A 24824-nucleotide genomic window follows, 5' to 3' on the forward strand; every position below is an offset into this window, starting at 1 on the left:
TTTGAACTTCCTACTACTACTTCGATGTTGGATCTTCCCACTGGAAAACACATAAGCTGCAGGTATTCATTGTTCATATTGCTTCTTTTTGATTTTTTTTTTTAAAAAAAATTCAGTGCATATTTTTGATACTGTAATAATATTAAATTTTAGTAACTTGATTCATTTGTGGTTGGTTTGACTATTTAGAATGCTAGATTAGGAAAACCATTTTGCTTGTGTAACATTATTTTTTGTGATTTTCCTATAAGTTTATTGTTTCATTTGTCTCGGAAAGGAATTCTTACGATGTTTCATGTTAGCGGACCCTAAACCATTTTGGAGTGCCTGGTTGTTGTTGTTGTGGTTGTCTTATTACTTCTTCTCTGAAAGGATTTTTCTTTGCTTAGTGCATAGAGTTTTTTGAACTTTAATTAGTTTCAATGTCACAATCAAAGAAAGGAAACTTATATTTATGTGTTCAAACAAGGGGAAGGATAGTTAAGGTGAAGAAGTCCTTAAACCATACACTCCATCTACATTAGACTTTGATGTTGGACGCTTCGAGTTAGTGATCAAGGCATGTCTGTTTTAGTTGGTTTCACTCCTCATTTTTTGTACTTGGTGATATGAGGATGCGTCTTTGTTCTCAAAATCTTAGAGTTGATTTTATGGATAATAGGTGTATCTGCAAGGAAGAATGTCACACCATTCTCAGAGAGACACAAGGTGTAGAGTTGATGTTGTATGAAAGGATGGCTGGTATTGAGATGTGAAGTCAAAATTGGGAGTTGATGTTGTATGGAAGAGCATGCTTGGTGCTGGGATGCACAAAGTGTTCACCTTCATGGCTCTAGGTGAGGTAATTTTGATAAACAGTCTAAGACAGCTTTGGGTGTGTCATCAACGAAGAATGCAGGATCATCAAGTTCTTCTGCTTACTATTTTGCTCTACGGCCTAATGCTCCTTGTTAATAAATTTTTCATTTAAAGTTAATCACTACCTAATGTAAACTAATTTCTGTTGCTGCTAGGCATGATTTAATGCTTGTAATAGATGTAGCAAATTAGAGAAAACACAGAATCTTGGGGCAATTTTTGTGATAATCAAACGGTTTGCAATCAACGCATTTAAGAAATATAATCTAATAGCCTTATTATCTTATCTATACATTCATATACTTTGAAACACCTCAAATCCAATTCACTTATATTTCTATAGAGCTATTCGTAATAATTTTCGCTTTCTTGGGGGGCCGTGCGCGATAGCGCGCGGGCCAACAACTAGTTAGATAAAAAAACGACGACAACAGATAAAGATAAACCCTTAACAATTGGCCCCTTTTTAACCCCCATCAAATCAAAATCCTACTCATAAAAGGTAATTGAAAACGACAAATTACTCTCCTGCTACACTCTTCTGTCTCTCTCTCTTCTCCTTCAGTCTCTCTAAAACCCCTTTTTTACCTTCACCTTTACTCTTCTTCCTCTTAATTCCAAGGGTTTTTTTTTTCCCTCTTTTTCTCGTTCTTCCAAGTTTTACCATGGCTAAAGTATATCATCACTCCTCCATTCAAGATACGACGTCATATTCTTCCCGGAATCACAATTATTCCCGAGTTAGGCCGCCGGAAACTCGTAGCCGCCCTAATTTCATCGTCAAGCTTTGTCCATCCCCTCACGACACCTTACACTCTGCTGTTGTCAAAAGTTTGATTTTCAAATACTGCGAAACTTGCCCTTACGACGTCGTTTTCCAGTTGAAATCTTCTGCTGTTCTTCTCTACTTCGTTGAGTGGACCTGCGCTCGCGAAGCCGTTGTGAAATTCTGGGAATCGCTTTTCTCCGGCGAGCATAATCTGACTCCTGTTCTAATTCGAAACGTCGACGTTTCGTCTGACGTGGTCGAGCTTAATTGTAGGTTGAAACCCTTGTTTTTGGACAAGCTAAAGTGTTTAGACTCTGGTGAGATAGTTACACAATGGGAGGATAAATTGAAGAGTGTAGATACAGAAATCGACGTCGTTTCAGTTGCTATGAGGAAACAACAACCGTTGCCGCTTTTCGAGAAGTTGAAGAAGAAGAAGGAGGGATTAAGGGGTGAAAAGGAGATGATTTTTAGGAGGATTTTGGAGTTTAAGGCTGCTCTTCGCTGTTTATCGAGGCTTATTGAGGAGGAAAAAGAAGATGATGAGATTTTACTGTTTCAGTTCAACAATGGCCTTGATTGGCCTAGGATTTATCATGTTATTATGAGGGAAATTCGACGATTCGAGCATGGTTTGCCAATTTATGCTTATCGAAGGGAAATCCTCCGGCATATCATGTCTCAGCAGGTGAATTTTCACCTAATTTTATCTAATATCAGTATTAAGGCTCTGTTCTTTTGGACTGACTGAACTTAATTTGTGTGAACTGAACTGAACTTAATTTGTCTCAACTGAACTTAATTTGAGAGGAAATTAATTGAACTAAACCAGATTATCATGAACTGAAGTGAACTGAATTTGTCTGAAAAGAACTCAACTGAATTTTTATTAATTCAGAACATAGCCTAAGTTTAGGAAAGTTTATCTACCTAAGGGGTTGTTTGGTACATGGCTAGATTTTGTGTTTGAGTGTGAGAAATTAATCATAGTTACAAGTATCACAGTGTTAGTTATTTCATACGTTGTTTGGTTTGTGAATATGCTGTAAAAAGTAACAGATTTACTAAAATACCCTTATGGATACTTTAATTAAATTTCTATATTGCATCTTCTTATCCATCTTGTTAGAAATAGGGTGATTTGAGGTATATATTACTATATTAGCACCTAAACTTTTGCAGAACTCACAAGATGTTGGGTATGTGAGGTAGGGAAGAGAATAAGGAATTGGTACGAGGGATAGGGGTAATATTGAATGAAAAATATTGGAAATAAAAAATGTTATAATTGCCCTTACTAGAAACTCTCCAGCTTGAGCTGTTATAAGTTATAACAATATATTTAGGGAAGAAACTTTAGGGAAAATAAGGGGGTACCGTGGTATTGGAAAGTGTGTTAGATATGCGAGTGTTTATGTGTGTTCTAGCTTATAACAATTATAACAATGTGTTTTTGATTTGGCTTACATTAACAGATTATGGTATTGATCGGGGAGACTGGATCAGGAAAGAGTACCCAGTTGGTACAGTTTCTCGCTGATTCAGGTGTAGTTGCTGATAAATCTCTCATATGCACTCAGCCAAGAAAGATTGCGGCTGTTTCACTGGAACGTAGAGTTCAAGAAGAGAGTTATGGGTGCTATAAAGTTGATTCTATTAGCTGTTGTCGGTATTATTCATCCCACCAGAAATTTGATGGCAAGCTACTATATATGACAGACCACTGTTTATTACAGCACTTTATTAATAACAGGATGTTAAATGGGGTTTCCTGCATTATTGTTGATGAAGCTCATGAAAGAACCCTAAACACTGATCTTCTTTTGGCAATGCTTAAGAAATTGCTTCCTCTTAGGCCTGACTTGAGGCTTATTATCATGTCTGCAACAGCTGATGCTAAGCAACTTTCAGAATATTTCTTTGGATGTGGAATGTTTTCGGTGGCCGGCAGAAATTTCCCAGTGGATGTGAAATATGTCCCATGCTTCCCTGATGGAACCTCTCAGCCTGTCGCTGTATCTGCTGGTAATATGGCCCCCTATGTATCTGATGTTGTAAGATTGGTGACTGAGATCCATAGAACCGAGAAAGAAGGAACCATTCTTGCTTTTTTGACGTCTGCTATGGAAGTCGAATGGGCTTCTGAAATGTTGGCTGTGCCTGATGTGGTTCCTCTGGCATTACATGGCAAACTTTCATATGAAGAGCAGTCGAAGGTATTCCAGGATTACCAAGGGAAAAGAAAAGTTATATTTGCGACAAATGTTGCTGAAACATCATTGACAATCCCAGGAGTCAAGTTTGTTATTGATTCTGGCATGGCCAAAGAAAGCATGTTTGAACCTCATTCTGGCATGAACGTTTTGAGAGTATGCTGGATCAGCAAGAGTTCTGCTAACCAACGAGCTGGTCGTGCTGGGAGAACTGAACCAGGATGCTGTTATCGGCTCTACTCGCAGGACGAATTTAATCGGATGGCTGCCCAGCAAGAACCTGAGATTCGTAGAGTTCACCTAGGTGTTGCTGCCTTAAAAATTATGGCGTTGGGCGTAGAAGATGTTTGTGATTTTGACTATATTGATGCTCCCTCGAGTGAAGCGATTGATATTGCTCTCCGAAATCTTGTGCAGTTGGGAGCTGTTACTTTGGAAAGTGGTAACTTCAAATTGACTGACCTTGGTCATTCTCTGGTTAAATTGGGGATAGAGCCTCGTTTAGGTAAACTAATTCTTGGCTGCTTCAGATTGGGCCTGAAAAAAGAAGGTGTAGTTCTTGCGGCAGTTATGGCTAATGCCAGTAGCATATTTTGTCGAGTTGGTAATCATGCAGATAAGCTAAAGTCTGACCGTCTCAAGGTGCCTTTCTGTCATCAGAACGGGGATCTCTTTACTTTGCTCTCTGTTTACAAAGCGTGGGAGGAAATTCCTTTGGGAAAGGGAAGGAATCAGTGGTGCTGGTATAACAGCATCAATGCCAAATCGATGCAAAGATGTCATGATGCTGTATGTGAATGGGAGAACTCTCTTAAAAATGAACTTTGTCTAATTGTACCGACTTACTGGTATTGGACACCTGAGAAAGTCACGGAGCATGATGGGAATCTTAAAAAGGCCATTCTTGCTTCCCTTGCTGAAAATGTGGCAGTGTACTCTGGCAGTGATCAGCTCGGCTATAAAGTGGCGTTGTCTGGGCAGTATGTGCAGCTTCATCCTGCCTGTTCTCTGCTGATGTTCAATAAGAAACCTGATTGGGTGGTCTTTGGTGAACTAATATCAACATCCTGTCAGTATTTGACATGCGTTACTACATTTGACAAGGAGTTTTTATCTGCTCTTACTCCTCCTCCTTTGTATGATGTATCTGAATTGGGAAGCCAAAAGCTACAGGTGATGACATTATCTGGTTTTGGCAAAACTCTTCTTAAAAAGTTCTGTGGGAAGTACAATTATGGTCTAACTGGTCTAGTGTCACGACTGCGGACTATCTGTGGGGATAAAAGAATAAGTATTGAAGTTGACTGTGATAAGGATGAAATTCGGTTATTTACTTCTTCAGACGACATTGAGAAGGTCTCCAATCATGTCAAGGATGCTCTGGATTTCGAAAAAAGGTCATTACAGAATGAATGTATGGAGAAATGCTTGTATCATGGTGGTCCTGGTATGTTCCCACCTGTTGCACTATTCGGGTCTGGAGCTGAAATTAAGCATCTGGAGCTTGAAAAGAGATGTTTGACTGTTGATGTATACCATCCCAATATCAATTCTGTTGATGACAAGGAGCTTGTATTGTTGATTGAAAATTGTGCCTCAGGAATATGTGCCGTCCATAAATCTGCTATTCATGGTTCAGAGACCGAAGAGAGAGAGAAGTGGGGCAGTATCACATTTGTGACGCCTGATGCTGCAAAAAGGGCAGCTGAGTTGAACAATATTGAGTTTAATGGTTCTTTGCTTAGAATGAATCTTTCAAGGACAACATTTGGAGTAGACCGAGCATTTTCGTTTCCTGCTGTCAGAGCAAAATTGTCATGGCCACGTAGGATCAGTAAAGGCTTTGCGATTGTTAAATGTGAGGTGCTTGATGTTGAGCTCATGGTTTCACAGATCTCTAATTTGCAGATTGGAGAGAGGTACGTTCGATGTGAAGCTAGTGCTAAGTACCTCAATTCTGTTGTGATAAGTGGGATAGATAAGGAAGCATCTGAACCTGAAATTTTACGGGCATTGAGGAGTGCTACAGATCGAAAAATCCTGGACTTCTTTTTGGTCAGGGGAGATGCTGTGGAGGATCCAGCATGCCGTGCTTGTGAAGAAGCTCTGTTCAAAGAGATTTCTGCTTTCATGCCGAAAGGAAGCCCACAGAGTAATTTCTGCAGAGTTATGGTGTTTCAGCCAGAGCCCAAAAATGCTTTTATGAGAGCTTTGGTTACTTTTGATGGAAGGCTTCACTTGGAGGCAGCGAAGGCATTAGAGCAGATTGAAGGTAAGGCTTTACCTGGTTTTCTGTCATGGCAGAAAGTACAATGCCAACGACTATTTCACACTTCGGTGTGTTGCTCATCCTCCGTGTACTTCGTAATCAAGAGAGATCTTGATTCACTGGTGGCCAGGTTCAACCGTCTAAGAGGTATGGATAGAACCACGACACTTGCTTCGCTTATTTGTTCATGATTCTTTCTGCCTTGGTCTTTTGATTTAATGCTGTCTAATATCAATTTGACTCGCATTTGCTTCTAACATCTTTATTCTTTTATGTTTATTTCTCCTGATCTTATGTTTTAGCTTGGTTTCTTTTATGAATTTTTGTATTTTGATTCAGACGACTTATTTGAATTTTTTAGCTTAAGTAAATGAAACGGCATTTCTATTACCTTCTTCGTTGGAACCTGGAATTTCAATTGCAGCCAGGAACATATCCTATGAACTCCATTGCTTTGAGTCGATTATATATTGTCTGTAACAAGCTTCATCGATACACTTCCTCCTCTTCCACTTGATGTTTAGATATCTTAACAAGATTTACCTCAATTATAGTGCTCAAAACTGCTAAAAAAGTACATGAAGTTGTACTGTGGATTTTAAGATTTTACTGGCTGAATAGAAAGAGAAGCATCAAATTATTGATGTCAGACACTTGATTATTGAAGCTGTATTCCCACTATGGATGAGAATTTAGTTTGTCAGCAAGGTGCCAGCACTGAAGCCAAATATTTGTCTTATCCATGTTTGATGTATGTGTAGCCTGTGGTGTATGTTTTGAGGCACAACTATGGTTACTAAACTTAAAGTGAATTAAATTTGAGTTATATTACTAGAGTTCATAAGGGAGCTGTGTTACTGCCAATATTAGCCAATTGTATTACTCATACCTATGCCATGTTTAAGTAATGCTATCACTTAATCATGCTAAGCTCTTGGATATAACACTACTTAGTTGTATATAGTTAAAGCAGAAGATATGACATAGAAGACAAAGGCTTTGTTCTCTCTATTTTCATAATATTAAGTTTTGGATATGGATACGAAGTTTATATTACAACTAAAAATTAGTCAGGGTAAGTCCACATGAGTTCATAATCCCTTTGTCTTCAATTGATCTTCTGGCTGTTTTGGTTGTCCACAGACTATCTTCATGCTACCTTAAACGGATCAATTGCATTACCATTACCCACAGCATGTGGGTATTATTCCTTCATTTAACTCTCTCTCTCCCCTCCCTCTCGGTCTCCCACCAATGAAATCCACACCTTTTTACTTAATTCTCTTCCTCAATCCAACCCAATTGAACCCCCGGTAAGACTCTCTCTTGCAGTTAATGTTGCTCCACAAGAATCCTTCTATTCTTAGTACTACTTAGTACTTAATCCCCTGCTTGCAAAATAGATTACACTTCGCTTCTACTTATCTTTACCTGTGTGCTCAAACCTAATATGTGGATAATTTGTTGATGGAGAGACTACCAGTTATAATAAGCGAGGGAAATTAAGGTGAAAATAGTGAAGTCTACATGTTTAATTGTTTCCTTGAGAATTTGTTGCGAGCTTGCTTTTAGTAATTTGATTGTGGATAATAAAAATATCATTTATTGATTGTGTGATCTCCAATTGGTTTTTGTGTGACTCAAATTACCTTAATGCAAGTTTCTGGGACCTTGCAGCAATTATGTCGCTTGGATTTAAAGGATATAGATTCGAGTTTGTTAGATAGTTGGCCACTTAGAGCCTTGTACAATCGACTAATTATGAAAGATATTAAGAGGTGGAGTATCAAAGTTCAAGGATTGTCACGCTTTTGATCTCTAACTTGATTTTGTTAGTCCAATAGGGAAATTATGATCCACAAGGATATGTGGAAATGCTAAAGTGAGTAGATTGAATCTAAGTTGAAGTGTGTACGTATATATGATGATATAATCATGTTGAAGTTGGTTCATAACTTACCTGGCATCCACTTTATAGAGTTAGTGGAAGGATGTAGAGGATGATGATTCTCCCTGAATAGGAGGATTCATAGGCTCAATACCTGGATGGAAAGGTCAAGGTCTACTCCCTTGGTCACACAAACGTTTGCATGTTTTCCTTCTGTGGATGTCCTATAATAGGTTGCAGTTTTGTTTAAGGATGTTCTTTTATTTCTCTACATATTTTGTCGCATGTTTTGTGATATTCCCCCTGCAATGGCCTGCGTGATTCACATGTTGAAAAATGTCATTGTGAGCCTTTTCCTGTAAAGTTTGGTTGCATGTAAATTTCAGTTTTGAGCTTCCTGCTCTTAATCTCTTTTGTATCATGTAAATTGCATATTTCCTATTTGTAATTTATTAATGTCAGTGACTTACATTAGCTAGAAGCTGTTATCCTTGTAATATGCCCCTGTACTTCGAATTCACTGTTATGATCTACTTGATATTCAGGTACTGAATGCACTTTGGATAAGAATGCCAATGGCTCTTATCGGGTGAAGATATCAGCAACAGCTACAAAAGTCGTAGCCGAATTGAGAAGGCCTTTGGAACAGCTGATGAAAGGGAAGGTAGTCAATCATGCCAGCCTCACACCTGCTGTTCTACAGATGTTATTTTCTAAAGATGGTATCACTTTGATGAAATCTCTTGAGCAAGAAAGGGGAATCTACGTGTATTTTGATAGGCAGAACCTTAATGTGAGAATGATTGGGCCTTCTGCTAAGGTGGGTGTGGCAGAGGAGCAATTTATCCAGCGCATTCTTAACCTCCATAAAAACAGGCACTTGGAGATCCATCTACGTGGAGCTGAATTGCCTCATGACCTGATGAAGGAAGTTGTCAAAAGGTTTGGCCCAGACCTCTACGGGCTGAAGGAGAAGGTATCTGATGCCATCTTCACTCTGGATACACGTCGTCATGTCATTTCCATTTGTGGTCCCAAAGAGGCAAGGCAAAAGGTGGAGGAGATTGTTAATGAGGTAGCACAGGCAAGTGGTGGTACAAGCGAAGCTAGTGCTACTAATGGAAAGGCCTGCCCGATTTGTTTGTGCGATGTTGAGGATGCACATCAGCTTGAAAGCTGCATGCATGTGTTCTGCAAATCATGTTTAGTGGAACAATGTGAGTCTGCAATAAAAAATGTTGATAGTTTCCCCATTTGTTGTGCCCATGAAGGCTGTGGTATCCCCCTTTGGCTTGTTGACTTGAAATATCTGTTGTCATCTGAAAAGCTGGATGAACTTTTTATAGCTTCAGTGAGGGCATTTGTGTCATATAGTGGTGGTAAGTACAGATTCTGTCCTTCACCTGATTGCCCTTCTGTTTATGAGGTGGCTGATCCAAGCAAGTCAGGGGAGCCTTTTATTTGTGGGGCTTGCTACGCAGAGACTTGTACTAAATGCCATTTAGAGTACCACCCTTACTTATCATGTGACAAGTACAAGGAATACAAAGAAGATCCAGATTCATCTTTACGGGAGTGGTGGAGAGGGAAGGAAGAGTATGTTAAGAGGTGTACGACATGTGGCCATACTATTGAAAAGGCCGAGGGATGCAATCACGTTGAATGTAAATGCGGGAAGCATCTATGTTGGGTCTGCTTGGAGTCATTCGATGATAGTGACGAGTGTTATAGTCACTTAAGGAACATTCATCACGGAATCACATGAAAGTTGGTATTTTCGGGGTGTATATCTATTAGAGGCTTTGTTTAGTTCAGCACATTGTACATGTCCGTCCATATGTATAGCTCATACGTATTAGGCTATTAGCTGCAGTTTTCTATGTAAATATCGTGAGTGCTGTTATAATGATATATAACATCTGTTCGTACAGGTTTAGTATAATCTTTCAGAGTTCAGACTAATATGTTGTGTCGATATGTTATACTGTCATAATGTTGTATGCAACAGATTGTGCTTGTCGCGGATATGTTGTGTCCAACTGTGTGCTTTTCTGTTTTCTCTTGTTCTTCATCCCATGTTTTTAGTCTAGTTAGATTCTCAACAACTAATCAGAAAATGATCCTCATTTTTGTCAGCTAACTCTAAAGTTAATTTTAACTGTTCTTCCTTCACCCCCAACATATATAAGGTTGTCTTGAATCTTGATAGAGAATTAGAGATTGGAGAAGTCACAAAATGTGGTGAAGATCAAAGTAACTTATTGTTACCAGATTTTTTTTTTTTTTTTTGACATCAAGATAATTTGCATCAATTGAAAATTGAAGTACAACCTAATGCTAATACAACCAAACGGAAATAACTATCACTAACAAGACCGACATGAACTCGAACATACTTCTGAAAGAAAACACTAAGTACTATGCATCCAGTCCAAATGAAGTTTATCTTGAGCAATGGCGGGTGAGGTGATACCAGATTTGTGATATGAGAATGGATATAGGAAGTTTATCGAATTTGGTTAAATTAGCTCAAAAGTATATACCTTTCAAGAAACAAATTCACTTATCTCATGGAAGTATATCACAATTTACGGGGTTGAGTGGATGAGATAAAAAATGCAATGAATAATGCCAATTTAGTTATATTATCTGTTAGGATGTCAATTTTTGGCACCTAGAAGCATTTACTTATAAAGGAAAAGGCTCAATCATAGAATAAATTCGCCAAATTGACTAATAGTTATTCTCTTGCAGAAAACAGAGAAAGCATATGTTATCATTGAAATTTCAACCAATTACAACTTACAACCCACCAGAATTAGTAAACCCACGTTTAAATTACACAACCATGTTGTTACAGAGAGGAAGAAATCACAACAAAACTAATAGAAGTATTTGCAACCAATGGCAAATCCAACCCCAGCTATCCCCAAACAGAAAGCCATAGTTATCAACAATGTTAACCCATTACTTCCACTTCCATCATCACCCTCTTCTCCATGTTTTCTCTTCCCACAATCATACAACTCCTGTTGCTGCTGTTTCTGCTGCTCAAACTGTGAGACTTGGAATTCAAGCAACCTCACAAACTGCCTGTATGCGAAAATCTGCATCGAATCTTGCACGAAAGCATAGCCAAGCGCGTCTCTTTCCTTGATGATCGCCTCATATTTGGCTTCTGCTTCGCGTGCTCGTGTCTGAGACAACCTTAGTGCCTTCAGAAGCCCCAGTTTTGCACTCCCATCATCCTCAACATGATGATGATCACCTACAAAGTTGTGTATTTTTTTTCTGTTCATGGGACTGATAACTGTTACATTGTCAGACAACCCAGAAATGACCTTTGTAGGAGGAGGCAGATCACAGTTTTGGATAAGATCATTATGTCCTGGTTTTTGTGACAGCATAACTCTCATCATCAAATCATTCTCGTCAAACCCTTTTATATTGAACAACTGTTGATTCTTCAGCGTCGCGCAATTAGCCATTGAAGACTGCTTCCTGTTCAGTTCAGTTTAGCTCTGAATTTTGGGTTCTGGTCATCCTAAATATTTACACATAACAGAGCAATTTCTGTGTTTGAGGCGTGAAAGAAACAGAATTTTCTTCTCTTTCTGTTGTTTTTAGTTTTTATATTGTGTTGATGCAGTTATAAGTTAAAAGGGTGGTTGAGAAGAAAGTGGGTGCCGCAAGAAATGGTGGGAATTGTTTTTTGGGTTTGATGGGGAGAAAATGCTTTACTTGCGTGTGTGGGATGCATAGCATTGACAAAACGTTACAACTTTTACTTTAAATAATTGAAAGATTCCACTACATGAAAATTATGGAAAAAGTTGGGAACTTAGGCATTTGTGTTAGTCCTTCAATTTCAATTTAGGTATATCACTATTCTACTTTCTTAATTTCAAAATATTTGAATCATTTAACTTTTACACTATTCATTCATTTATGTTTAACAATATTTCGTGAATTTGTTTGACAAACATTTTTGTGAATTCAACAAGGAAAAAGATAAAGTCATTTGGGTTTTTAGGTTCATCTCGATATATGGCTTCAAGCCTTCAATATATCAAGTTTTTGAAATTTTTACTTGCAAGAAATTAAAATATTAATGATTAAACTTATGCATTGGCAAGCGTGTCCGGAGAAACGTTACAAATAATATGAGACGGAGCAAGTACAGTAAGTATAAGAAAATAGGATATGACTTGGCATCCACCCTAAATTACTAATACACGCTCTAATAGAAAACAATAACACTAGTATATATATGAAAATACACTATTGGAAAAAAAAAATTCTAACTGATACTAAAGAACTGATCCGCCGGGGTCTTGAACCGAATCAGTTGAGTTAGTGATTTTATTTGCAAAGAAAAGGATCAATTAACTAACTTGGTGGGGGTGATAAGCCGAATCAGTTAACAAAAATTGATCCTTTAGTTTTTGTGGCAACCTAAATTAGGCTAAGTTCTTTTGGACTGAATTAAAAATTCATTTCAGTTCATTTAAGACAAATTCAGTTCAATTCTGGAAATTTCAATTCAGTTTGTTTTCCTTAGTTTCCTATCACAGTTTTCATTCAGTTCAGTAAAGTACAAACAAATTAAGTCCAGCTCAGTATAGTATAGACAAATTCAGTTCAGTTCAGTTTAATTGACTTCAGTTCATTTCAAAAGAACAGAGGCTAACTGATCCACTCAAGGTTGGTCCAAATTGCACCTTTTTAGTATAAGTCACCCTTGTTTCCTCTTTCCTCACGCACCCTCTCTCAGCCACTTACGGTGTCCTATTTCCTCACTCCTAAGTCCTTACTCCTCAATCCTCTTCTTCTTTTCTCACCCTAAATCACTACCTTCTCTCATCTTCGCTTTCGTCAAGTGCCGACAACCTCTCTCACTCAAGAGCAACACCCTTTCTCATCTTTTCCTTTGCTTCCACGCTGGCCATCACTCATCCACACTCGCCGTTTCTCGTCACCCAACCACCACCATCTTCGCCTTTGCTTTCACCACCGACGACAACAACCACTACTATCATCGCTTAGTCGCCCAATCTCTTCTCTCCATGCTCCATTGGATCTAGGGTTTGAGGTTTTAAAAGTTTCGTTCTTAGGAGGCGTTTGGTTCAAATAGAGGAATGGAAAGGGAATGAAACCAAGTAGAGAGGGGGAATGGTAGCAATCATTGTTACTTTTATTGGGTGTTTGGTTTAACAATGGAAAGAAATCACTTATAAGCGAATGAAAATGATTTTGTTACTCCTCTAATTTGAAAGGTAACATTTTGGGAGTTTGAGTTACCCTTAAATAAGGGTAATGGTCAACCCATACCCAAATCAAACAAGAAGTAATGGATTATTGAATCCGTCTCCAGGCCCTTAATTTCATTTCCTTCTGTAATTTCTGAATTTTTCCGTTCTCTAATTAATCTTTTTGATTTTGTTTTGATTAGGTTTTGTTCTTGACTTTCAATTCATCTTATTGCTTTGCATTTTAATTAATTTATTAGTTGTTTTTTCGTTTTTCTAGTGTTATTAGTTTTTCGTTTTGATCAGTTTCGTTCTTAATTTTAACTTTATCTTGTTGATTTTTTGTTAACTTAGTGATAGTACCGCCATTTTCGTTTACATTTTTTTTAAAATTTATTAGTTTTGTCTTGTCTCTTTTCTGCATATTTTTATTGTGTAATTTATTTGATGTAATTTCCGTTTTTGTAGTCTTATTTACTAGTACTAGTATAAAACAATTCAATGATTTATTTGTAATATTATTTATTCTTAGATAATATTGTTTATATTGAATGTTGATAAACATATAAAACTTGGCAATTTCGAGCTATAATTTCTGTTTTGTCAGAATGAAACTAGCTGGTGGCCGGTGTGGTGAGATATTGTGATGAAGCTAAGGCTTGAATTTTTATTTAATTCAATTTACACTTAATTCATCCGGAGCTGAAAATCGGATTAGTTAACTACACTAACAGATTCGATGATTCGCTGCAAACCGGATCACTTATGTGTGTAAACTGATTTGGTTGTGAACCGAACTAGTTCATGTTTCTCACTACTCCGCCCTGAACCACTCTGGTGCAATTTTTGATTAGTTTAGCCTATTTTCCCACTAGCAATATATATCATATATTCCATAATCTAACCACTTATGAGTATATGCCTGTTTAAAGGCGAAGATCCCCTCTTCTAACGTGCTCTGATTGAAATCCCAACGTTGACGTTGAAAAGTGTAATCCTTTCCAATAGGCCAAGTTTAGTATTCTATCTTGAGCATTTATAATTTAACAATTCTTGTTACACGATATACTAGCTACCTCCGTCTTTTAATAGTTATACCATATTCTTTTTTGGGATGTTTTTGAATTACTTTTACCATTTCTTTTTGGGAATTGTTTTCTCGTCAAATGTACTTTGTGTAATACTTTCAACATATGACATATACAATAAAAATTACTCTAAATCATTTGAGCACGCAATGCTCCTAGTCTCATCTTTGGGACGAAGTAAGGCAATTATATTGGCTATATTGGTAAAGTTAAGTAATTTAATCGCATATCTCATCTTTCGTTTTAATCTGGTGTCGTCGTTCACAGTCTAAAAAAGTAGTATATACGTGCCATTCTTTTAGGTACAATTGTTAAAAAAAGAGAGGAAGTAATCTAAGACATGATAATATGGTCAACAAATTGTTAAAAAATGGAGGAAATTGCTAAGAAATTGTCAACAAGAGGACTTGGATGAAAAAACGAATCTATCCATATAATCAACACATATATGGAAAGAGATTGAAAATGATGGTCAGTCTATATAGGTCAACCTCTTGCTTTGAAAAATTTTCATGTTCTGAAAGAAAAAAAAAATGTACGTTCAAACTTCAAACACGGTTTATTTTAAAAGATATCTCACCCCCTTCTCATAAGTTGGGCCGGTAAATGGATTGTCTTATATACACGAGAATTGAAATCGGTGGCTACATAGATATACCTTCAGAAATTCTAAACTTTAAGTTGGATTGATTTTAAAGCCTATATGTACATGAGTTGGTTTAACTCGACATGCGTGAATTATCTCTATTATATAAAAAAATAGGAGAATGATGGTGTATCTTATCCTTTTTCTGAAAATACTAAATTACTCTTAATGATTTAATGAAATGAAAAAATTACTCCATTCGTCCCAGAAAGATCTAAACGCTTGTTGAGACACGTATTTTAAGGCGATAAGTTGTAGTCTGATTATTAAATGTTATTTTATTTTAAATATGTAGATGTGATAGACATTGGTGGGGATACTTTTTATTAGAGGAGAGAGAAAGTTGGATAACTTTTTATTAATAAAAGGTAGAGTGTGGACCAAATGAGTGTGAAAGAAATAATACATAAATAGTGGGACCACGTAAAAAATGAAAGTGTTCAAATTAATTTGGAACAAACATAAAAGGAAAATGTTTAGACTATTCTAGGAGGAGAAAGTACAAAAGAAAACAATTTAAGAACCCTTTCTCATTTCAACTTGCCATTCTAAACAAGTTAAAAATGGTATATGAATCAAATATGTTGATCAAAAAATTAAATGGACAAAATATCTTAACCTTTATTTATAAGAGAATATGACATACATGACGTCCACCTGAAAAGTCTGAAACACTGATTACCTTTTATACTCTTTGATTTAGTCAAACCAACTCATTACGGAAATTATTATCGTTCAAAATTCTCTCACAAAAATTGGTATTAAAATCATTCACAACCTTTGCTAGTTTTTTACATTAGCGAATTAATATATCTAAATTCATCTAAATATTAATCTTTCACATTTTAAGTGTAATAGTAACTATATTACAGAGGGACTATATAATAGAATATCAAGTTTTGAAATTAATGTATGCATCTCATGCATATAAGACTAGTTTGTAATATGTTAAGTTATTCCCTCTTCTTTTTATTAGTTTACCCACCTTTTTTATTTGAGTTGTCTTTTGTTAGTTTTCCTACTTTCTTTCTATTTTTGAAATAGTCCCACAGTAGTAACTTCAATATTATATGTCAATAAACTAATATTTTATTTTTCCTTTTATGACCCATATACGGGGTTATAATGAGTTAGGCTTGTTCGCCAATAGTTTGGGCTCGACTTGATCAAAGCTCAGCTTGAGACCTTAAGTGGTTGAGCCTGACTAGGCCAAACTCGGCTCGAAAAGTTCGTGTACAGGCTTGATTGTTATTTTATAATAAAATTATGATACTTTAAAGCACTGAAAGAAGTTAGTATAGGCTAAAACACTTTAGAAAAGTTATTATAGACTAAAACACTTTAAAAAAGATATTATACATATTATTTTGTATAATTTTTTACATTGAATAATTCACATGTCTTTTCTTTTGTATCATTTAACTCTAGTTTGTCAATATTTTTTATGTATAGTTGACCATATGCCCTTAATGATAATTCACCATATGCCCTTAATGATTAACTACTATCAACTTTTTGACATGTTATTAGGCTAAAACACTTTAGGGTACAAAATAGTCAGGAACTATATTTTCCATTGCTGGCCTCTACTAAATAGTGGATTCATTACAGAGTTTATGCCAAAGAATAATCAAATAATATTTTTATACCCTCTTAAAATATTTAGTCTTGATTGGTTCAAGAAACACGTAGAATAACTAATTTTAGTGACATGTTATTAGGCAATCAAATTACTAGGTTTCTAACAGGTTGTCCAAATTAATCTGATTAATATTAGTACAATTCTTTAGGTCTTTTTTAGCAATAATAACATATGGATGATAAAAATCATGCAGGACAATCATATAATATGCATATAACAATCAGGAAGGCATGTAATAATATACAAAAGGCATGAATAAATATAATATGAAATAAAGAAGAGAAAAGGGGTTAGAATATACAAAGGCGCGGTTTTTATATTAAAGATTTACATCATGAAAGAAACGATTAGTAACTTCAATATGAAAATAGAGAATTTATTCAAGAACCCTCAGGTTTATACCTTTGCAGTTTAGATTGAGGAGCACAACGATCTTTAGGCGGAGCAATCGTGGAACCAAGAACACAATGATTAGGAATAGATTGAAGTATTGAAAGTGTGAGAGAATTTGTGTTCGTAAGTATTCGTAAAATAATACGGAAAAGTCGTCCGTGATTCGGGAAATCAGGAGTATTTATAGGAAGAACGACACTGCGCCTCACGCGCTAGCTGTGCCTGGCGCATCTGACGTGTCAAGCACATGATGCCTGCAAGCTCGGTAGAAAGTGTACACGTGGCACACGTTTTGAAAAAGATAAGAAAGAAACTCCGAATTTCACGCAGAGACCTGCGCTTGACGTAGGACTTTGAATGAGTCAGGAATCCACATGTCAGGTGCAAATTAGTGCACCTGACACAGGTGGACAATCTTGCGCCTGTCGCAAGGCCCTTCTCCAAACGCAGGTTGGTGTGCTAGGTGCACCAGCCTGGCTCATGGCGAGCCTTTGCCAGCTTTATTTAAAATGCGTTTTTAAAAGATTTCTTTTATTCTTTAATTACGAATATCTGTACGGGATAAAATCTGATTTTTAACTTATAAAAAATATCTTTTGAATATACTTATTTATGAAAATGATTAATTAATTGGGCTTTTCAAAGAATTGGGCTCAAATACAATTAATTATCATGAATAATTAATTGGTTTTAAATATTATTTTGAAACACAACTTTGGAGTGGTTCTGTGAATTGCTCTTCCGTTGGACCGCGCCGACTAATACCTCAATATGTTTCATCATTGGATCCTTAAATGAAGAGACACAATTATGTGTCTACAGAATCCCCCACTTTGACTGAGGTTCAGGAAACCAAAAGTCAAAGTATACGGTGTCGGGACGGAGAACCATTCTAAACGTTCTGCAGTTTAGAACTGATCTATATACGTCGGTCTCTGTAAAACAAAGTTAGTATGCAGGACAATAGCTACAAGCAATGTAATTACCTCCAGGGAAATATGTTAGCAGATAGGTGCAAACAACTCAAATAGCACATAATAATGCAAAGATGTAAACTTAGACTCTTTAAGATGCATGAGACGCTATATCAAGGATTAAGTTTATGCAAAGCTAAGGGTTGACACGTCATGCAAGGTCAGGTTATGCAAGACTAGAATGGATGAAATGCAAGGTCACTGTTTTGCAAGCTAAGGCTGCAATGCAAGGTCAGGATTTTACAAGGCTAGAAGATGTGTAGAATGATCAGAAATAGATAGAATGATTTCCAAAATCGTTTTTAATAAATAATCGAGGTCCGTAAACGAGATCCGCGTAATATAACTTTTCGGGAGTTTGATTCGACTCGGAGGAACCACCATACATAGGAAGCCTCCATTTTGGGTGAGCTTGCCTTGAATTAGGCACGAGCCTTAATCGAAATGTACTTGATCTGATATTAAAACGTATTTTCTATGTCTTGAACATTGAAATTTTTTACTGGAGATTGTACAAGGGATTCTTCTTTGGGAGGCAAAAGTCAAGTAGCGCTACAGACCATGGAATTGTTAGAGAGTCCTTCTGGGAAAAGGAGAGTTTGGATTGAAAATAAAAATTTTGAATTTGTGACTTAAATGAATGTAGGCGGGAAAAGGCTTTGAGGAGGCTAGGTGCAAACTCGAGTCTATGTCGATATCTAGAATAGAGATTTTGCTCCTAAATTCTAGAAAATCAAATCATTAGAACTTGATTAATTTTATTTTATTGAAGCGGTTGGACCTCGAGATGAGGATTCCTACGTATCTTCGCGGAATCAGACCATTCGTAGTTCTTGATCTGACTTCTCTTTTCTTATTATATATATTTTTTGTGCCCTAAATTTCTCCTAGGCCACCCTTTCGGGTTCTTAGCCTAGCGTACCTTGAAAAAAGAGTTAGGGTTGATGTTGAAGGCTTGAGGTTTAGATGAAGGTTAAATTGATTTGGCGAAAGGAGGATCATGGATTTGGAGTGTATGGTTAAGGTTTGATCGAGTTGAAGGATTTGAATGAGGGGAAGACATTGTGTGCAAGCCCCCTAGCTCGAGTTTTTATTTATTTTTGCCTTTGGCTCTTCTTTTTGCATTCTTTTTTTTCTTTTTGACTTGTATGTTTTCTTTTGCTTTTGCTTTTTTCTTTAGCACTTTGATCTTTTTAACTTTTTTGTTTTTTTTTTGAATTTTTTTTTCACTTTTTTGTTTTTGACTGGCATTGATTTTATTATCTTTTATGTAGTAAGGCTTGCACACAAGTTGTTGTTTCAAAGTATTGGAAGGCTTCAAGGCTATTTGTGGAGCTTTGAAGTTGAAGGGATTGTTTGGTTTATGATCATGGAGACGATGGTTTAGGAATGATGGAGGAAAGAGGGGCATAAGTCCTGATCCAAAGGATGGCCATTTTCCTTTATTTCAGTTCTCCTTTTATTATCATTATATTAGTCAAGTTCATTGGGTGATTAAGTTTCATGATTGAAACTCGAATCATAAATAAAAATGATGGAAGGCCAATGAAAACGAAAATGAAATTGCAATTAGTTTATTAATTAGAAATAAAGAAAATAAGGATTATTGAAATAAAATCCTAAATGACATAGACTTGACAAGAAAGGAAATTAAAGAGCTAGGGGAGGGACTCTTTGACTCAACTTAGAAAACTAGCGTTAACTGACTATGCCCCAACATTATTTAGGCACTTCCTAAGGGGTTGCCGCTAATGCTGACTTTTGGTGCAGGCGAAATAGCAATTTACCGTCTTCAATCATATCCCATTGTGATGTTGTATGCCCATTCCCTTGATGGTACTTGCAGTAGGCATTACAATTTCATTTCCTTGACCTTTTCTCAGAAGGAGGGTCCGGAGTAGGATAAGCTGAAGCACTCCTTTTGCATGTATCCTAGTGAAGGCTTCTTCTAGAGTTATGCCCAATGGAGTGAATGTCCTTTGATGTCCTTGATAACCTCTCTTGTCAGTAGTTAGGGCATTGGCATTAGAGCTAGAAGGGTTGCTATTGTTAGTTTTCTTGAAAGAGTTGTTGTTGTTGGAATCCTTGTTCTTGTTGGCCTGTACCTCTTCTTCAATTAGCAAGCCTACCTTATAGAGCTTCGTGAAAGACTCTATGGGTTGAGACTTGATATGATCCCCATACTTAGGCTGAAGGTTACGAATCACCAGTCGGACTTGGTCTTCCTGGGATGGCCTATTAGTCATTTGTGCAGCTTTTTTCCTCCATCTGTTAAGGAAGGTGAGGAAATCTTCGTTGGAATTCTGTTTAGTTAAATCCAACTCACGAAGGCCAATGGAAAGCTGAGTATTGTATATGTATTGTTTATGGAACTCTTCTCTGATATAGTCCCAGTCATCCGGCTTAGCTTTGTTAAGTGATCTGAATAACTTGGATGGATGAGCATCCAAGGTTAAAGGAAAGACATAAGCAAACGAGGTCCTTGCTCATGCATTTGAGATCCATAGAAATGGAAAAAGTTCTTAGATTACCATTTGGGTCTTCGACCCCCTTGAATTTTGGAAGGTGACCCAATGTTACCTTTTTAGGGAACTTGTCCCTTAGTTTAGGATCAATTATGTCATGGCCATGATCTTGACTCTCGAGTGCAGGAATTGACTGGATCAATTGCTCGAGTTTTTCAAACCTCAAATCTGTCTTGGTCTTATTAAGAAGTGGTGGTGGCGGAGGAGTGTCATCTTGCACTTCTTCCTCAACCAGCTTCTCTCTCAGTGCCTTAATCTCCTTGTCTTATTCCGCAAGACGAGAGTTCATTAGTTGAAGTTGGGCCATAATGGCACTGAGCTGTTCATTAGCGTCTCACATTTCAGATGATGATTCAGACGAGTCAAAGGATTCTTCTGAAAATGTGAGAATGGGTTTGACGAGTCTAGGAGTAGGTTGACCTTGTATCCTCTTTGTCGGGAGTTCCCAAGTTATAATCTCACGATCCGTCCTGAATAAAAATTGAATGAACCTCGTTTGTTTTCGAAATAATGTTTTCAAAATGAGAAATGGAAATGAAAGTGGCACTAGTAGAATAAATGCTATTTGCTGCGGTGATATTGCTGCGGTTTTACCTATACGCAGCAATATAACACGCAAAAAGAAAAGAAAAAATAGAAATTGACAATATTGCTGCGGTTCTCGCCCAAAACCGCAACAATATTATCTAACACATACTTTTTAAAATAAAGTGGGGCCTTGGCAACAAATATTCTGCGGTTTCCACGTAGGACTGCAGCAGTATATTGAAAAAATATTTTCTTAATATATTGCTGCGGTCCTACGTGGAAACTGCAACAATATTAGCTGGCAAAAAAATTAAATCGGCTCCTCACATACTCTCTCACTCTCTCTCACACTCTCTCACTACTTCACGACATTATCTTATAAACCAAACCCTATACTCTCACGCCTCCCTCACTTCACGCCTCCCTCACAACTCAATCCTGCACCTCCCTCACTAAACCCTAAATGAAAAAACCAGATATGACCTCTCTCATGTGATCTCTCTCCTCTCTCCTCAATCAGATCTTCTTTGTCGTTCGTCATTCTTTGTCCTTCTTCGTCGTTTGTTATTTTTCGTCCTTCTTCGTCGTTCGTCGTCATCCCGAAAATCTCCCTCTCCTCTTCCTTTTCGTTCGTTTGTAGTCGGCCGTTGGTCCTACATCAATATCAGACTGGCGGCTATTCGTTTGTGAGTCGAAATCCTAGATCCTGTTGTTCGTTCGTTCATCGAAATTGGACCGGCGGGAATTCGTTCGTGAGTCGAAATCAATATCGTCGTTCACAGCAATACCAGGCGAAAAGGAAGAGGCTGATTTGCGTTTTAACGGCAATACTCGACGAAGGCTCCGTTAGTCGATATTGTCTATTTTTTTCCCTATTCTTTTTTTTTTTTTTCGTTTTGTAGATTCGTAAATTTTGTGTTTTAGGAATTATAATTATTCTACTAGTGTTTCGATGAAGGGATTAGATTTGAGGAAAACGTGACTTTTCGTTTGATTTTTGTACTAGTTTTATTTTAGTAATTGTTGTAATATTTTCAGATTTAGTATTTTGTGGTATTATCATATTATAGTTGTATAAATTTTTTCTTATATTCTTTATGAAGTTACATTCTTATTCTTATGTTGGTAATTTTTAAGAGAATTGTTATAATTTTTTTTCAGATGCGCAGTTGTTTTGGTATTATAATTTTGATTTTTTTATAATCTGCCTTAAATTTATTGTAATAATATACTTCTGTATTTTTGTGGTCAAAACCACAGCAATATTTTGTATTTTTTTCAATTAAAAAAACATATATTGCTGCGGTTTAAAACCGCAGCAATATAATTAATACATATTGCTGCCCCCTTAATTGCTGCGCGCCCTAAACCGCAGCAATATACCTCTTTTTGACCGCGGCAATAAGCATTTATTCTACTAGTGTGGGAAATGGACGAATGAAAAAAAAGGAGAGATAAGGAATGGGGATGAAAGTGGACATAGTAATGGGAATGAAAATGGGGAATGAGTAAAAATGGCTATGATTATGGTTATGATGGTGACATGGGACTAACTACATACATATGCAGATGTGAACCGGACTGGATCGGACTATGCAAGCAAAATGGACCGAATGACTGGTCTTTCATGCTAGTTTCACTTAACTTAATGGATTGCCTTTATGGACTTATGGGTGATTGGCTTCGCCAGACTCGATGATTTTGGGCCATTATGGACTTAGGGTAGACTAGCTTTGCTAGACTCAAGAATTTGGACTGTTGCAGATGTAAGATAAGAGTAGCTTCGCTAAACTCGGAGGGTGCCTTTATAGTCTTGGGGATGAATAGCTTCGCTAGGTGAAAGTGCCGTTATGGTCTTATAGGGTGCTGTTATGGACTTACATGTTGCTATTATGGACTTAAAGGGATGACTAGCTTCGCTAGGTCAAGGTGCCATTATGGACTTAAAGGGTGCTATTATGGTCGTATATAGGGTGCCATTATGGACTTAAAGGGTAGACAAGCTTCGCTAGACTCAAGGTGCCGTTATGGACTTAAAGGGTGCCGTTATGGTCTTAAAGGGTGCCATTATGGACTGACAAGGATGACTAGCTTCGCTAGGTCAATGCGCCGTTATGGAATTATAGGGTGTCGTTATGGATTTAAAGGGTGCTTCACTAGACTTAATGGTTCGGACTTCGTCCTATATGGTTTGAAGTTAGACTTGAAAGTGCACATGGGCTTGACATAGGATTGGACTAGAGTTGGATCAAACTTAGATTGGGCTTGACATAGACTATGTTTCACCTAGATTTGACTTGAATTAGACTTATATGGGCCTAAGATGGACTCTAATGCTAGCGGGCCTAATATGAATGCATTGACTCAAATTAGATGGACCTAGTAAAAATACAAAATGGACTCTAATGCATATGAATCTAGAATGAATGCAAGGTAGACTCTAATGTAGATAGGCCTAAAATGAATGCAAGTGGATTGGATTGATTGGATTGAATTGAAGGTGTTTAGAATGGGCTTAGAATTTTCGAAATTTGTTTCTGAAGATAACTCCTTATTTTTATATTTTATTTGGCAAAAGATGATGGATTAATTTTTAAAATATATATTTTTGCAAATGTCGTGTATGATAACATTTAGTAAATGCTTTTGAAAAAGGAGTAGAATAGAAAAGGGTGTAGGATTGATTTTGAAAAAGTAAGTTTGTAAAATTTATTGAATATGGTAAGGTAAGATTGATAGGAAAGATTAGTTGAACAGGCAGGGAGAAGGTAGACATACATGATGACGCTAACTCTACATTACCATTTTTCCTAGACATCTTTTTTTAGGACAGATTCGACCTTGCATGAAAAGACTGACCCTATTGAATTAGGTAAGACCTCTGATTAGACCATGTACTATGTGAATGTAGACAAACAAGCATAGGAATATATGAAAGATCATCCATTATGCCGATTAAATTAGCGTAAAGAGTGCGACACACAGACTATGTGCCGCACAACATTGCTGCACGCGGCACACAGCTGTGCGTCTGTCGCAAGAGTGGAGTGCCAGGCGCAACTTAAGACGCTTGGCGCACTCCTCCCCGACACATTTTTCGGGGATTTAGGCGACGTATTGGGCAATTGACGATTTTATATGTTTGTTAGATGTGATTTTAGGAACGACGCATAATAATGACAATTTGACAGGGTAATAACAGAGTAGAATTGCAATCACAATTTACTGTCATATACCATGGATGCAAAAGTTCTAACCTAAAGTTCAGTTCTATATTTGAAATTATTGGTCAGGTTTAGGTTAAGGCTGAAAGGGTCTATGACTAAGAGATTGATCCCACGCTTCGTATCCCTGCTTAAAAAGGTGGCCATGTGTAAGACGCACTCCAATCTCCAGTCAGGAACCAGAGAACAATGCCATGGTTGGGTACTTGGGTAGGTCTGCTTATAATTAAGATCCAACACTATCGTTAATGAAACATTTTGGAAGTACAAAGCGCAAACCTCCCCGGGGGCGACCTTACATATAGAACATGTGTTAATGAGGCAAGGTAGATTGTCCTTATGGTGGCTGATCAAAAGGCATGCACATGCAAAATTGTATATTATTTAAAGGTATAAAAATAAGAATGAATCATATTTTCAAGTTTCACCACTCATTTTTTTTAAAAAAAATCCTCCCCATTGGAGTCGCCAAATTGTAGGCGTGTTTTTATTTCGCCTACGCGGTGTGAGCGCATATTTATTTGACTACCCCATTGTTAAGGTTTTATTGAAAATTAT

At 37.0% G+C, this 24824-nt stretch overlaps 2 protein-coding genes across 2 annotated transcripts; one reads left to right on the top strand and one right to left on the bottom strand.

The window, feature by feature from the left end:
• Positions 1-1376: 1376 nt before the first annotated feature.
• Positions 1377-9939, top strand: LOC104896038 (ATP-dependent RNA helicase DEAH11, chloroplastic). The gene is made up of 3 exons (XM_010682721.4): positions 1377-2315; positions 3103-6256; positions 8543-9939. The coding sequence occupies exons 1-3, from the start codon at positions 1524-1526 to the stop codon at positions 9760-9762; spliced, it is 5166 nt and encodes a 1721-aa protein (XP_010681023.2). The 5' UTR covers positions 1377-1523; the 3' UTR covers positions 9763-9939.
• Positions 9940-10879: 940 nt separating this feature from the next.
• LOC104896039 (hypothetical protein) lies at positions 10880-11485 on the bottom strand. The gene has a single exon (XM_010682722.3). The coding sequence runs from the start codon at positions 11483-11485 to the stop codon at positions 10880-10882; it is 606 nt and encodes a 201-aa protein (XP_010681024.2).
• Positions 11486-24824: the final 13339 nt, after the last annotated feature.

This window comes from Beta vulgaris, chromosome 6, assembly GCF_026745355.1.
Source record: "Beta vulgaris subsp. vulgaris cultivar EL10 chromosome 6, EL10.2, whole genome shotgun sequence".
Lineage (NCBI taxonomy): Eukaryota > Viridiplantae > Streptophyta > Magnoliopsida > Caryophyllales > Amaranthaceae > Beta > Beta vulgaris.